The 15659-nt window shown below is 44.0% G+C and overlaps 1 protein-coding gene across 1 annotated transcript in view; it reads left to right on the top strand.

Moving 5' to 3' along the window:
* The window catches only part of LOC308096512 (MORN repeat-containing protein 1-like), a gene marked incomplete at both ends in the record, with an annotated part of 62687 nt that overhangs the window by 35207 nt on the left and 11821 nt on the right, over positions 1–15659 (top strand). The window contains 2 exons of the mRNA XM_080443932.1: positions 1913–2055; positions 4428–4492. Coding sequence (XP_080300058.1) covers positions 1913–2055; positions 4428–4492 — 208 coding nt within the window. The remainder of the gene's footprint in view (positions 1–1912; positions 2056–4427; positions 4493–15659) is intronic.

Raw genomic sequence — 15659 nt, 5'->3', positions numbered from 1 at the left:
GAGAGGTCGTGGGGGGTGGGGGGGGGGGCTGCCTCTAATTAGCCGCTGGTTGCACCATGCCGGGAGGTCAAACGATCCCAGCTATATGCCTCCGGCCTGCTGGAGAGGAAGAGAAGACAGGAGGAGGGAAAAGTTACTAATGCTTCCCCTCACGCTGTGCTGTGGTCCCAGAAGAAAGATCTCTAACCTTTCTCCATCCGCACCCCCCTCATCTTTCCTTCTCTCTATCTCCGTCTATCTCTGTCTCTCCTAATCATCCTAATTAATAAGCACCCACAGAGGGGTCAGGATGACGCTGGCTGTCTCCTCTGCTCCCCCCAGCTAGCTGTCTCTGCGGTAGCCTCCCACTGTAGACAACAGCCTACCTGTTCCAGCATCCTGGGATAGGCAGGGCAGACAGACATATATAACGTACGCTGAATTCCATTTTTCCCCAAGTGTGAGTTCGCGTTTTTTTTGTGACTTGATATTCGGAAGCTCCACCGGAAAATCTAAAGCTGGTCACTCATGACCTTTTGCATTAATTTTAGACCTTACATCTAGCTTATATTATCCCAACCTATGCCAGGAAAACATCACATGTTTACAATAATCCTTTTATACATTGTATCCCTGTTACGAGGAAAGGGGAGTAACTTAAATGGGGGCTCGTCTAGGATCCCTTATTTATCTCTCTTGTTTATTTAAATCATTTTTATGACAATTGTCATTCCCCCTCCTCTAATCCCCACTTAATCAGAAATACAATTACTATTATTATATTTTATTGGTTTATTTATATCTATGAATTTACAAATTTGTTCTTATCACAATTTCCATTGACGACAAAGACATCTTTTGATTGATTGATGAAAATATCACCTTTATTCATCAACCTACTTTAAAGTCCACACCATAGGAATATATCACCTTTTTTCATCAGCTTACTTTAAAGTCCACACCATAGGAATACAGTACTAAGTATAGAATGGACATTCCCATTCATAGCAACGCTGCACTTCGCTCTCAAGCACAGAACAGAATGTAAACAATCCATGGGGGCCTCCGTGACGCGTTCAATGTTCAATGCAATGGATTGAATGGTATCCTAGCAATAAGCATCATTCGGTCACCCAGCAAAGTAGATGGCTGTGAACACGGAAGCAGGGCACTCATGACCTACTCTTTTATATCTATGGTTCACACACACATTTTGAACCACAGGAAATTATTTTGCTGTTGGACTAGACTACAATACCATAGCATGCACTGAGTCTGAATAGGCCAGAAACCCTGCCTTCCCATTCACTTAACAATTAACATAGATCCCTTAGCTATGCAGTGGCAAGTCGGCATGACCTACAGTTTTTTTAAGGCAACCAAAATAGAGAGACTAAATGCATTGTGATGGTAAGTACCAGTCTGAGATTGTGTCTCTAACCTCGGGATTCATTTGGGCTTGCATTATTTGGTCTCTGTTCAGTTGGGTCTCCTTATTATTGTCTTTGGCATTCTAATGACATGGATTCCTGTTAATTTAAGCAATAACCCCCAAGAGGCTGTTGTTCTTAGTGTTTTTAGGTACAACAGGTAAAAGGATTAGGCACGACGTAGAGTTACTGTAGCAGCAGTCCTGACCCCTCTCTGAATGAACCTTGAACCAACCTTGTTGGTTGTGTGTTTTAAATGTTTGTGTTTTTATCCATTCATTTCGGTGTGCTTTTAAAAATGTCAATACAAATATTCTATTCAACGCAGTAATAGTGATACATGCAGTCACAGGTGTGTGTTTATAGTATTTTCCAACAGGTTGAAACGCGCCTCAGCCAATCATAATCAAGGAACGTAACTATATGTTTTATGATATAAAGTAAATCTGGTCATGGCCTGGATGTCACTGAAGATGCTTTTCTGTCACGTGTCCTGCATATAGGCCTCTTCACTGGACAAGAGGAGAGGGATGCCCCTCCACCAGCCAATCAGACGGTTGAGGACAGCCGTGCCAAGTTCCTGGATTTAATGATGTCCCCGCCTCCTTCTGAATTCCTCCCCTTTCAGTTGGATGAGTTGAGCAAGGTGAACGTCTGATACAGGTTTTGGTTTTTGGGGAGTGGGGGTCCATGCCTTTGCTTTAGATATCCCCCCCCTCTGGTCAGTTATTTTCATGGCCGGTGGGGATATTGTTTTATCGCGGCTTCTGGTCAGACTAAATTAAATGCATTTCCTTTTGGAAAACTGATGTTTGATATTTATTTGATAATATCACAATTTCAAAATGTATGTTAACCACATAAATCCGGGTCTGAAATGTGATGCGTTGTTAGCTTGTAGATTTGTTATTTTTGCTATTTGTCGTGTGAAGAAGTATATACTGAAGGGCTTAAGTGGTTAAGAAAATGTCGACCCCATGTCTGATAACAAGCAGCTTCGGCTCTGTCTCACAGCAGAATAATATGCAGACTACAACATACTGTATACTGGACCTGTGAGTGTTATTCTGAGAGTGTAAAATGGACCCATAATTTAACCCCTCACAGCTAAATGAACTCTCAGGAATTAAGTATTCTTCCACAGAGCAGCTGCGTACTGCAGCTGTTTCATATCGTTGCTGTCGGGCAGAAACCTCTTATCTCCAGATTTAAACTCTTTATGTTTTGTTCGTAAATTAATGCCTTACTTTGTTACAATACAGTGTCACACAGAGTAGCAAAAATAGTCAATCGACAAGCTCACAACAAAAGATATGAAAGTGAGTCTGTCTGTGGGTTTTATGAATATCTAACCAATGAAAAAAAACTAAATAACTACATTGGATCCATTTCTTGAAAAGTTACGGTTTCAGACATACACTGGCCCTCATTTATCAACGCGGTGCAGACCAAATAATGGGCGTACGGCGAGATCACCGCACCTTTCGGCATTTATCAATATATCCTGACGTTGGATTCATCCTACCGTAAGCTGAGATCTCACGTCTGGTCGATAGCAGTTGTTGACGTTGGCTGCGCCCGTTTATTCCATCCTAGACCTGCGGAGCAGCATTGTCTGACTGTCTGACAGGCATCTGGACACATAATCCACTCATAAATGTATATCTACACAAATAAATAATCCCTGTGAAAATATAACATTATAAAGTAATTTAAACAAACTGCTTTAACAGTCATTCAGATAAGATTGTAGATCTGGCTGCATTGAAAATAGCAGATCTACAAGCTCACAAGCCAGCGTCGCATCACGATGGGTTGTGAGCTTGTAGATCTGCTATTTTCAAAATATACGAGCGCTTCTGCGAGAGCACTCTCGGGAGTTTAGACTGGTGCAGCGGCACTGCTGTTATATTTTCATGGCCACCGGGAGATCAGACATTTAAACCATGGTCCAACACACACCAGCCTTCATCCATTAATGTTCTCTCCAGGCTATCTCTCATTAATGCGGAGCGGGACGGGACTCGCCCGTCCGATGGTCCGAGTCTCACTGGGAAATGGGAATAGCCTACATGACGGCTTTATTTTAGTGTAACTCGAATGCGCACTGCTCGGTATGGGTAAATAAATTAATATACAAACGTATTCCATTCATGGCGATGTGATTGGTATCATAATATGTCATTCATGTAGGCTACAAGCCTACGTGACAAAGATTGTACCGGTACGGATTACATGAAAAACACAGCTCTGTGTGTGTGTGTGTGTGTGTGTGTGTGTGTGTGTGTGTGTGTGTGTGTGTGTGTGTGTGTGTGTGTGTGTGTGTGTGTGTGTGTGTGTGTGTGTGTGTGTGTGTGTGTGTGTGTGTGTGTGTGTGTGTGTGTGTGTGAGAGAGAGGGGCGTGTGTGAGAGAGAGGGGCGTGTGTGGCGGGGGAAACTCTTTCTTATTGGCTTTTCATGATGTCTTTGGTCGTATTCTGGTTCTTCATGTCGTAAAATCGGGGCGTTTTGAGAATATTTAAGGGCATGTTATTTAAATGACGCTCGGTTTCAGCCGTGACATTTATCAAGGCTGGGACCAAATGTACGCTCGGATCGGCTGTGTAGGATGCGTTGATAAATGTGACTTCGACGTTGGTGTACGGCCGAATATATGGAAAAATATACGCCGGTTTATACGCTCCGTTGATAAATGAGGGCCAATGTTTCCACCCTACACCGACGATATTCAACATTAGTACACAGTAAAATCCTTAGTGTTCATTTAACTCCAAAGAGTGTACAAATGGAAGCAAGTACTCTCTTAAGAGTTAAATTAACATTGAGGATTTTACTGTATAGATGCACATCAGGTTCCACAATGCTCAGGACTCAGGCCATGGTCTTGTATCTCGGATTAAAATGTGTGTATTGTTGGTTTCACATTTTGTATACTGATTTTGATTTATTTATTTGATGTGGACAACACAAATACATTGGACGAACCAGATGTACTGATATGTACTGTTTGTTTCACAGACAAGTGTAAAGAAGGCATTGCCTGGCAAAGGAACTGACAAACAAGACAAGAAGACAGATCGCAGGTACATGCACACACACACACACACACACACACACACACACACACACACACACACACACACACACACACACACATTGTGTTTAGAATCCGAGGAATAATAAAAGCTTCTACAATTTGAAAGTTTGCCAGACGCATCTCTGAAAAACTGCAGGTGTGCCTCTGTACGGTACATTTGAAAACAATCTCTCCATGTTGAACAGCATTTCTGTCCAATGCATCAGAAATGATATGCTATGTGCGTTGTCTGGCAACTCACAAACACATTATGTCGGCTTTTCTACAGCTCATCCCAAATAACCGGAGGTGGAATAAGTACTCCGTTGTATACTTAAGTAAAAGTAGCAATACCACAATGTAGAAATAGTCTGTTACAAGCAAAGTCCTGTATTCAGAATTTTACTTAAGTTGAAGAATCGAAGTACTGGCTACAACAAAAGTAAAAGTACTCATGTGCAATGTCCTATTTCATGTTTTTTATGTTTTCAAAATGTAAAAAAATCTTTAGCCAATCTACTATCAATGCAGCCTTGTGAACTTGTCATTGACTATTTTTGAATAGATTAACTTTCAAATAGGGCTTAATTGTAATAATAATCTAAATCTACAAAGTAACTAGAAATATTTCCCTTTGAGGTGTAGTGGAGTACAGTATTTGAGTAAATGTACTTAGTTACTTTCCACCACTGCAAAGACCACAGGTGGACCAGCCACAGCAGCTTGTTGGGTTTGTCAAAAACATCATCAGACAAAATAGCGACATTTCTGCTGCACGTTATTTGCAACAAAGCCGCTTGATTACCCCTCCCGCATTCTCCATTTTGTTTAATGGAACAATTAGTTGCACTGTGCGCCGCTTGTGTTTTTTTCCGCCCACTCTCCCAAAATGGAAAAGACGGAGATAATTGTGAACACTCACCTGCAGCCACTTAGAGAGGATGCCATAAAGGGTAGGGGCATATGAGAGAGAGGGAGAGAGAGAGAGAGAGAGAGAGCAGTGCTCATTATTAAATTAATTAAGCCTGATTTAAATGTCATCTTACAACAGTATCGTGCGTCGAAAGTAGCAGATCTACAAGCTCACAATGCATCGCATCCACGACGCGTCGTAAGCTTGTAGATCGGTTATTTTCAGTGTGCAACGCCACCATGCGGAAATTTATAAATTAGACTGACGAGAATAGGGAGTGCTGTTGCTCTGGGAGTACTGGATCGCATGCTAACATACGGACCACCTTTGTTCAGTTCTGGGACTTGGGCACACAATGTTTAGTGAGAAAATGCTTCGCGTATACAATGAGACTGGGAAAAGAAAATCTATTTTCGAGTTGGAAAAAGCTGTCAGCTGAGCTCAAACATCCCTGCAGCTGGAAAACAATACTGTTCAGAAAAACCTACGAGCTCGGGTGTCACCACCGGCTTGATTCACTATTGTTGAAGGGAAACACACAGAGCATTGTCTTCTGCCGGAGGAGACGCATAAGAGGTGCTGCATGGAACCGCAATGCAGCTTGCAAATCAACACTGAGATAAAGTTTTGGAGCATTGCAAAGTCGGGGAGTTATACTGCTTAACTGGAAACGAGCTGCTTCCCCAAGACTGTGTTCTTGATCAATCAACCAAAATCAACCAATGATAGTGTTTCATTACTTTGCTGTACCACCTGTGAGCTGCAAACGCAGACTGTAAAAAAAAAAAAACATAACTGTCACAGAAGAAGTACAACATCAATACACAATCGAGATACACAGAGAGGGTAGATGTGTTTTTATACTTTTATACGTTCACTGTCAATCAATGTTATAAGCACGCATATTCAGGCACACGCACACACACACACACACTCACACAAACATCTGTCATCGCGGTAACTTCTTTCTGAGCACCGCCATCACTACGGTACCACCTGTACCCCTTCGAGAGCAGTGCTGCATCGGGTCCTTCTTCTCCTTTGACTGATTTGAAGGAATGTCCCCCAGAGGCTGAACACCCTATGATTTATTCATGTCGAGACACATGATTTATTAAAACACATACGATTTGTTAATCTTTTAGAAGAATCGAAAGTCCCTTCATTGATTCGGTCTAGTCTGCTCGTGTACCCCCCCCCCCCACACACACACACACACACACACACACCTCTTGAGGACTGCAGCTCCAGCGTCCAATTAGCCAGCTCGATCAAACAGTTTGAACACCGGCATTATGGAGAATATACTTGGTCCCAGAGCCTTAACTCTCAGCTTCAGCTTCTCCATGTACTCTACAGCTCCCTAACTTTGCAGACACCTAATTATGGACTGATCCTAATTATGTGTCCTGTCACTAATGTATCTTTTCCCTAACCGCCATCAATGCTCTCTGAGCGTATGACTGTACAAACTACAGGGAATTTAGATAATTGGGCAAAAAAAGGTAAATCAAGCCGAGTCGAACAAAGCGGTGTGCGGTTACATTCAAGCGGGAATTTTTTTCCGGAGCGCCTTTTTATTTCGTCCATAGGGTTTATTGCCCACTCCCACGTCTGTGGCAGACTTTACAGACGGGGACCCACTGTTGCGCGGCCCAATGCTTCCCTTGGCGACCCGAACGAAGAATGGTGCATAGAGATGCCAGGTGTCCACTGAAAAAAACTAATATGACATCAGTTTAATAAGCTCCTGCCATAAAAAAAAAAACAGCTTGCCAGGAGGCAGAGCCATAAAAAAAAACAGGCTGTGGGGTGTTAAGAGTTGCTCTTGAATTACCACAAGAAAAAACTTTTATTTGACGCGAGTTAATTAGACATGTTGGTCTCTTTCTGGAAGGGCCACTCTCCTCGGTCTGAGGCACCGTAACTCGACCCCCTGCGTCATGGCAGCCACACAGGCGTTTCTTGGCACCGGTGTCAATCAATGACACTGGTCTGTATAAAGTTAATCCTTTTGTTGCAAGTTTTCATTCAGTGGCCTCTCATTCTCCGGGAGAGCGAGGCAAAAAAGATCCCCTAAATTAATTGGATCAACGATTAAGGAGGAGGCATCTCACTCCAGTGGCCAGAGACAATGGGGGAAGAAAAGGTCTCAGCGGGCGCCAGGGTAAAATTGACACTTGAATTAGATAAAGAAGAATGGAGGGCAGAAAAAAAGGAGTGGGGGTAGGGGGGCACCTATCGGTGTGAGGTCTTCAAGGAGGTCTGAGCCCGTTGTTGCCGACAAGATGGTTTTGATTGACTCCCACTCCTGTCCGATATCAATTTAGAAGGGGGCCCGGCGAATGAGTGACATTTTTTACTTAGTTAGTGCCTTGACAAAACATCTCTGAAAAGCACAATGGGGGAAATGCACGTGTTCTTTTCCATGACCCGGCTTGTTCACGTCCGGTAACGAGCGTACGCTACTGAAAAGTCTCCTTTGACGCTCGAAATGAATGGTCCCCATGTCGCCTAACTCCAATTCACTGTAGATTTCGGTTGTGTGTATATATATACTGTATATGGGCTTGTCTCTTTTTTTTCCTGACAGCATATGAGAGCGAAATAGTTAACTCATTCATGCATGGATGTCAGACACTGGTGTGCACCGCCTTTCAATCCCACCTCTTTGGTGGGAACCCGCGCCGAATAATTTCATAACCTCAGACTCCACTTTTAACCTCAGGATTGCAGCGTTGCCGCACCTACAGCGCAGTACGGTATATTTCTGTTGGAGGAGTACCAAGGTCATGTTTTCGCCGCCATGAATGATTCATTGGACATCCACCGTAGCCGAGCCACAAGTGGATTCAAGCGCCTCTTGCCATTCCCGGGCTACATGTGTACGCTGGGATGTTTTCTTTTCATTCAGAGAGGCTTTAGCGGAGGGCCTTTCGTTCCTCCAGGTGGTCTCAGTGGAGCAGCGGGTAGCTTCTTTCACTAAGGTGATATATCGCGTGCTGTGAGGTAAACCAGCGGGCAGGGCATTCGCTGTCGCATGCGCACACATACAGTAGTAGTACACGCACCTACAGCAGTGCACCATTTTAACTCTGAAAGTGTAGAAATGGAAGTTTTGTCTTAAAAAGAAAAAAGCTTACTCCCCATGAATCTCGATGGCGAAGGGCGCATAATAGGTACACATAGGGGGTGGGTAGGGTAGGAAGTGAAGGTATCTGGATGCGAGGCAGGGATACGTCTGGGTTTGTAGCCGGGGGGTGGGGAGGTGTGGTGTGGAGTGGGGGGGGGGGGCGTCCGCCTCTCTCTCACTTCCTAATCCCCCTGAGCTCTCTGCAGGAATAGCTCCGCTGTGACGTAATGCAGGAGGGCTCTGTGGGGGGGTGGTGGGGGGGGGGTCTGAACTCACAGCCAAACATATGGAGGGGATTGTATAGCACTGCAATGGGACTGCAAGACTACCCCAGCTTCCTCCAATATCACCCAGTGAAAGAAAAAAAAAAGATTCTTTCTCGTATGTGTGTGTGTGTGTGCCGGCGCGTGCGTGTGTGCGCACATTGTCTGTGAGAGCTCAAAAGTGTGCTTGACACACAAGTGTTCTTGAGATGGAAAAAAAGTCTGTTTGTGCCTGTGCGTGTATGTGTGTGTGTGTGTGTGTGTGTGTGCGCGCGCGCGTCTGTGTGCTTTCTTGTATGCACGGGTAGAAAATCCGAAATCGTGCTTGTGACAAAATGTGCACGTCCTCATGTGTGCGCGCGTGTGTGCGCGTATGCATCTGTGTGCTCGAGTTTGTGCGAAACTCTCGCAAACACACTTGTGGAATTCTGTCTCTTGGGTCAAAGAAAGAGAGAGAGAGAGAGAGAAAGAGAGCACACTGCACAACTCTGGCACAGTAAATCAGGAGAGGAGGAGGGGGGGGGGGGGGCGAGCGAGGTGTTGAGGAAAAGTTTCCCTCCTCGCTCACATAAATATTAATCTGTGGCTCTCGGGGAGGATAAAGCTGGGGCCTGTATAGCTGTATAGCTGGTAAAAGATATGGCTCAATAGCTCATGCTCACTGGGGTGGACATATTATCTGTGTCAGTTTTTGAAACAGTGCATCAGGTGTGGTGAACATTCAGTAAGGAGATCCACACGGCCCAGTGCTGGGTAGACCCCCCCCTCTTTTCTTTTCTTTTCTTTTCTTTTCTTTTCTTTTCTTTTCTTTTCTTTTCTTTTCTTTTCTTTTCTTTTCTTTGTCACCTGAGTCCTTATTCTGAAGCTTTTGAGGACTCTTAACCACTTGAACCCTAGCATCCCTAGTCTGGGGGATGCTGACATTCGCCGAAAATAGCTGATCTACAAGCTCACAAAGTGTAAATTTTGCGTTGTGAGCTTCTTTATACTTATAGAGCCCTTGTGAATCCGATTAATTCAAGTATAGGGTTTTAAAGTCTCATTTATTGTTAGTGACACGACGGTGTCCCTGTGGAAAATATCACTTCTACAAGCTCACAACTCATGGCATCAGCATCAGCTATTTTTGGCACGGGTCATCATCATATGACAAAGTACCATTCAGGTGTTTACTTTTCGTTTTTTAACAGCCTTATAGAGAGAAAAAAGCTTGTCTTTTTTTTTTATCACTATTTATTTTTACATTTCACTATTATTTGTTAATGTGTAGCTCTGTTTTTTCACCGTACACAACAAAATGCAGTGAATTTAACACTGAAAGTGTAAGGGGTAATTTTTTTACATTTTCTCTGTACTCTGGAACTTTCGAACTCTAGTCGTTATATAATTTGCAATGACATTGTGAATTTGTGGAAAGTCTTGAAAATCGTATTTTTAGCCTGGCCCTCCAGCAGTAGGACTCTCAGAATGGCTATGTTGGTCAGTCTGTCCATTGGTCGGTCTGTCCGTCTACCATTTTGTTCCACAAAAACATTCTTGAAATCTATTTGCTGGATTGCCATGGAATTTTATGGGCATCTTTATGCTCCCTAGACGAAGGCCCTTTCTCATTCTGGCTTTTCATCTTACACACACTTTATCTCAAAATATAATGGGCCGAATGTCATGAAATCTGCTGAGAGCATTGAAGCTCCCTGGAAGATACATTTGAGAGACCTCCATTGACCTATCCTCTAGAGGCCAAAATATATATATTTTTTACACACAATATTTAATAATAAGCTGATTCCAGGATGAACCCTAGTGATTTTGGTTTTCCTTTTTGTTTTCTTCTCCCAATTTCCAGGTGGGCGTAAGGCACCATATGAGCTCTAGGGGCTGCTAGCAGCGCTTTTACACTGTTCAATTGGCCACTTAAAATCAAATAGGCTCACAACGCGTCACGGTGCGACGTGTTGTGAGCTATTTTTCACCTTAAGCATACAGTATAGGCCAAGGCTATTTTTGAGAACGTTTGCCTATAATGCCATGCCCAGAATAGGGACGCCATGTGTTTAATTAATACACCCTTTCCTTCTACATTGTTTAAACAAAAATAAATGTGGTGCAGAATTCCCATCATGCAATGCCACATAGTTGGCAAACGCAGTATGACTTGGGTGGATGAATGCATGCCAAGTAGACACTGGTACCATTCCAAGGAATCCTATGGCCATACAATGCCGTCCACGCCAGCAAGGTTGTAATTTTCATGTGTGGGCTGCAGTCTGAGCCCTATTTTGGACGCGGCAGCGGCAGTAGGTGAACTGTCGGCCCATAGTAGTCAATGTGGTTTGGCTCTCCCTCCTTTGTATATATATAATGTGACTCGTTGTTTGTGCAACGTGGTGGTGCAGGCAGAGTTCAAGCCACCCTGCAACGCTGCATAGCCCGTGACAGTATACACCCCACCTTCCCCCCCTCCCTCCCGTCCCCTCCCCTCCTGTCTGTCATCTTCTCGGTCCCCTCGTTCCCGTCTGTGCTGTATATAGCAGCTTATATAGGTTTATATATGTATATATATATATATATATATATACAGTATATAAGCATGCGGTCCAGCAACGTCTCTGGACCACGGGCCCTTACACATGAACGCTCCGCATTTCACCGTGCTTGCAGCCTCTCCATTCCGAGATACTCTGCTCTCCTTTGCTGTTTCTTTCTCCCGACCCGTCTTTGCCCGTGGGTTGTTTCAGATGGGGGTGGGTGGGAGGGGGGGGGGGGCGCTCTCAAAGCCGTCCCCGTCGCCTTGTGTCTTCAGTGAAAAGAGCACCGCCTGTCGGGGGCTGGGGTGGGTGGGTGGGGGGGTTGACTGTATATCCCGGGCCTCTCCTTTATAAACCCACCCACCCCTCTCCCTTTCTCCAGCCTCATTTTCATGATCCTCGGAATGCACTCCTACTGACTGTGTGTGGTGGGGGGGCACCTCACAATGTACCTCTCTCCTTTGCCCTCTCTCGTGTCTCTCTCTCTCTCTCTCTCTCTCTCTCTCTCTCTCTCTCTCTCTCTCTCTCTCTCTCCTTTACGTACTTACCCCCCACCACTAATGCCCCCACCCCCTCCTGTTTTCGTCATGGGGACAGAAGAAGTAGGTCTGAGGGAGGAAGGGCATTTATTTATTTATTTGTTTGTTTTGCGCGCAGGCCTACCCCCCCCCCCCCATCCCCCCCCATGTGTTTGAAAAGCCAGTGCAGGTTCAAACCTTCAGTCCTCCCCCCGCGGCGCTCTCGTCGGTTAAAAGCCTCTCCAGCCGCGCAAGCCTTCCATGAAAAGACGGCCCTTCTAGGGGGAGTGGGGGGTATGTGGAGGGGGGGACACACGACGGCCATTGAAAACCGGCGACGTTCGCTGTATAGTCAGTAGCCTCGGAGAATGTTTGTGGGTGAGGCAAATTAATGGCATCAGACAGCCTTGTGACAGGAAACCCCATTATGTGACGGCTGCACAATGCCGCCGAGACTTGGTTTCAAAGGCAAAAAGAAACATTTTTTTAAGGAAAGAAAGAAAGGGAGAAAAAAAACCACCCCCGTGCTTACCACTCTATACGTATCCCCCCTTTTGAAAATCCAAGCCCTCTCAGGCACTCTGGGCGTTCCACGTCATCCGCAAACCTTAGACGCAGTGCTTGAAATCTGCCATTCTCGTCCCGGTCCTACGAGAGCCTGACGGAACCAGATCTCAGTTGTCTGTAATGAAGTGCTTTTATCAGTTTGTCATTAATCGAGCAAAGGCCCCACACAGCCACGGCAGAGGAAGCCCCAGAGCAAGGTGACTGGTGACTCTGTTGGGGGGGGAAAAATTATCTGAAGTGTAGCACAATTAATTGCACATGAGAGTTATTGATTAAAGTTATTTTGATTTGTTCCATTTGTTGTAACCTCCCCCCAATTATGTTATGTTAAAGACCTTGATGTAATCATCAAATGTAGATTAATTGTGGAAAAAATAACACAGCCTATTAAAGCATCATGGGAGAACAATATGAAGTTGCCAACTAAATTGGGGAGAAAAAAAAGGGGTAAAAGATAATTGGCAAAAAAAAAAGAATAAAAAAAAAGAATAATATGAAGTTGCTTCAGTGTACTGTAAACTTTACAGTACTGTATGGTATTTGGGTCAAATGCTTTATAGTGTGTAGCATTTGACCCACATACCATATCTAATGGACTCAAATCTAGTGAGAATCGTTCTTAGAGAACTGATTACAGCAGTGGATCCCAACCTTTCCTGGATCACCCTCTGGATCAACCTTTTTGAAAGAATTCACGGCCCACCCATCTGACCACATGACACGACCGCCATTCGGCTGCTGCGTTAAGTGGTCAGGGGGGTGGGCTGCGTGCATTTTCAAAGCATGTTTAATTTAACCCTTTAAGACCGGGAACGCATCTATGTCATTTATACCACAAAATACCAGATGATGAGCTTGTAGATCTGCTATTTTTTTTTTCAATCTTGAAAGAAATCTTTGAATATATATATTTTTAAGCATTTGTAACTCAAATCTTTGCTTTTCTGGGGGTCTTAATGGGTCTAGCCGATTCTACAAAATGTCTTCTAAATCCTAGCAGTTTTTTTTTTTAAACGTATGTTGCTATATCAGTAGCCTCGATCTCCAGGCTTTTATTTTCCTTCGCGTTTTGTTGAAAAAGAAAGCCTGGACCAAGCTGTTGACATTCCCGGCATAGGAAGTGGGACTCCAAATGTTGTGTCGTCAGGGCTCTCAATGCTGCACATTGGGGAGGAGGAGGGGCGTGGGGTGGGGTGGGGCGGGCGAACAGATCGGTGAACCAATGGGAGCCCCCGGCTGTTTTCTCCGGAGATTTTGAATCCGCCCCTCTATGCCAGATATCAGACGCGCTGGGGCAGGCTACTATATCAGTGGTTCTCTAACCTTTTCATGTCAAGGACCACCCAAAACACAAATCAAATATGAGGCTGTCCAGACTGATAAGCGAAGTGAGAGAAAAACTATTGATCTACGAGCTCATAGCGCTTGTATATCTGCTATTTTTGAAGAACCGAAGTATATTATGGTTAAAGTGGTTAAAATAATTGTGACCCTATATTAACACATTTTGCTGGGGACCCCCTGGAACCCCCTCTTGGACACTTTGAGAACCACTGTCCTATACAGTAGCTATCAACACTACAAAATACTACACTCCTGTGAAATACAGATAAATAAAATAAAATATGTGTGATTTTTTCTTGGGCGTAAAGAATGCCACTCTATACGTATCCCCCCTTTTGAAAATCCAAGCCCTCTCAGGCACTCTAGAATGCCTTTATGGCCCTCTCCCTCCAGACATCAGAGATTCATGTAAGGTTTTCCCCACCGTGTCCAACTCTTCCTTTACAGACTTTTTCACAGCTTTTCTCTCCATCAGGTTACAGTAATCCTGGTAGGCTGCAAGCAGAATGAAGACAGTTAACCCATTCAATCCGGGAACGCATCTGTGTCATTTTAGATTTTAGCTACAGTATAACCATTATTTTATACTTTGGGCTATTCAAAAGTAGCAGATATACAAGCTCATTGCACGGCACTGAGTGACGCGCTACGAGCTTGTAGATCTGCTATTTCTTTTTTAAATCTTGAACATTCGTGAAAATCTTTGAATACGTACGTACATTTTTTTTATATGCACAAAATTCAGATCTACAAGCTCAAACACGATGCGTTCCTGGATTGAATGGGTTAAAAGAGGGGGCAATCTGTTTGTGAGGGCAAGGGACCTTCGTTGACCCACTCATCATAAACCTGTTGGTTTGATTCATTTTGAAGGAAGCAGTAGACAGTTGTATAAAGCCACATGATTCCTTTACATTCTTCCCCCTTTGTTCTGTACAGGGAATCAGTTTAATGTATGCAGTCTGAATTCCACTAAAAGGGGTTGCAGTAGAATGACTAATTGTACAGGTTTCTTCCAGTGACCTGTAAGTAAGCATTACCGAGCCACGAGGCCCATAGGGCACAAGCCTATCTTGATGTACAAGTACACCCCCTGGACATGACGTCGCAGGGACCAGTGACCTGTAGTTCAGTCTAAATGGTCCTGATATGAGATGATCTCTGCTGTAGGGCCTTTTGTAGAAGCAGCGTGGCATTCATCTTCATTTGGTTTTCCTTTAAGCTGGTTTTCATTGTGCCCTTGCCCTCGGTGACAATGTTATGGTTCTGAATAGCAGCCACGTTTTAGGTAAAAGGCAACCCTGCAACGGTCTGCAACAATCGACCAAAGCTCTTTGGAATGAAGCTACAGTAGAGTTGGACGACTGGTTCAGTGCATTAAAGGCAACAGGAGTCAGAGGATAATCTCTGTTGGCATTTTGTCTTTTGAAGCCAGCTATGAAGGAAAAGGTTGAAGGTCATGCCTTTTATAAGGCTAAAGTTAATTTCCTGTTTCTGTGCTTGGTAGTAAGGGGAACTTGGACTTTGGTTATGCACAGTAAAATCCCGTTTTAATTTAAATCTGAGAGTGTACAAATGTAACCAAATGGACCCGTAAGTGTCTATTTGGTTACATAAACACCCAGAGTTACAAGTGGATAAATTAACTTTGAGGATGTTACTGAGTAGCCTACCTAAACATGGACTTCTTGCATTTGATTTGTATGCTACAAATGTGAGCTTGTTCTGGATGTTGACTTTTGAGGTGCACCGGCAACACAATACTATAATGAACAGCAAAAACTGACTTATGGGTCCAGTTTTACACTCTAAAAGGAGTTAAATTGACACTCAGGATTTTGGTGACTGAGTTTCATAACAAAAACAAAGAGGTGAAAAAATAAAAACGCAAAACACGTGTATCCCTAC

This window comes from Gymnoscopelus braueri (genome assembly GCF_963280865.1).
Source record: "Gymnoscopelus braueri genome assembly, chromosome: 12".
NCBI classification, from domain to species: Eukaryota; Metazoa; Chordata; class Actinopteri; order Myctophiformes; family Myctophidae; genus Gymnoscopelus; species Gymnoscopelus braueri.
This window is presented reverse-complemented; position numbering and strand designations above follow the sequence as displayed.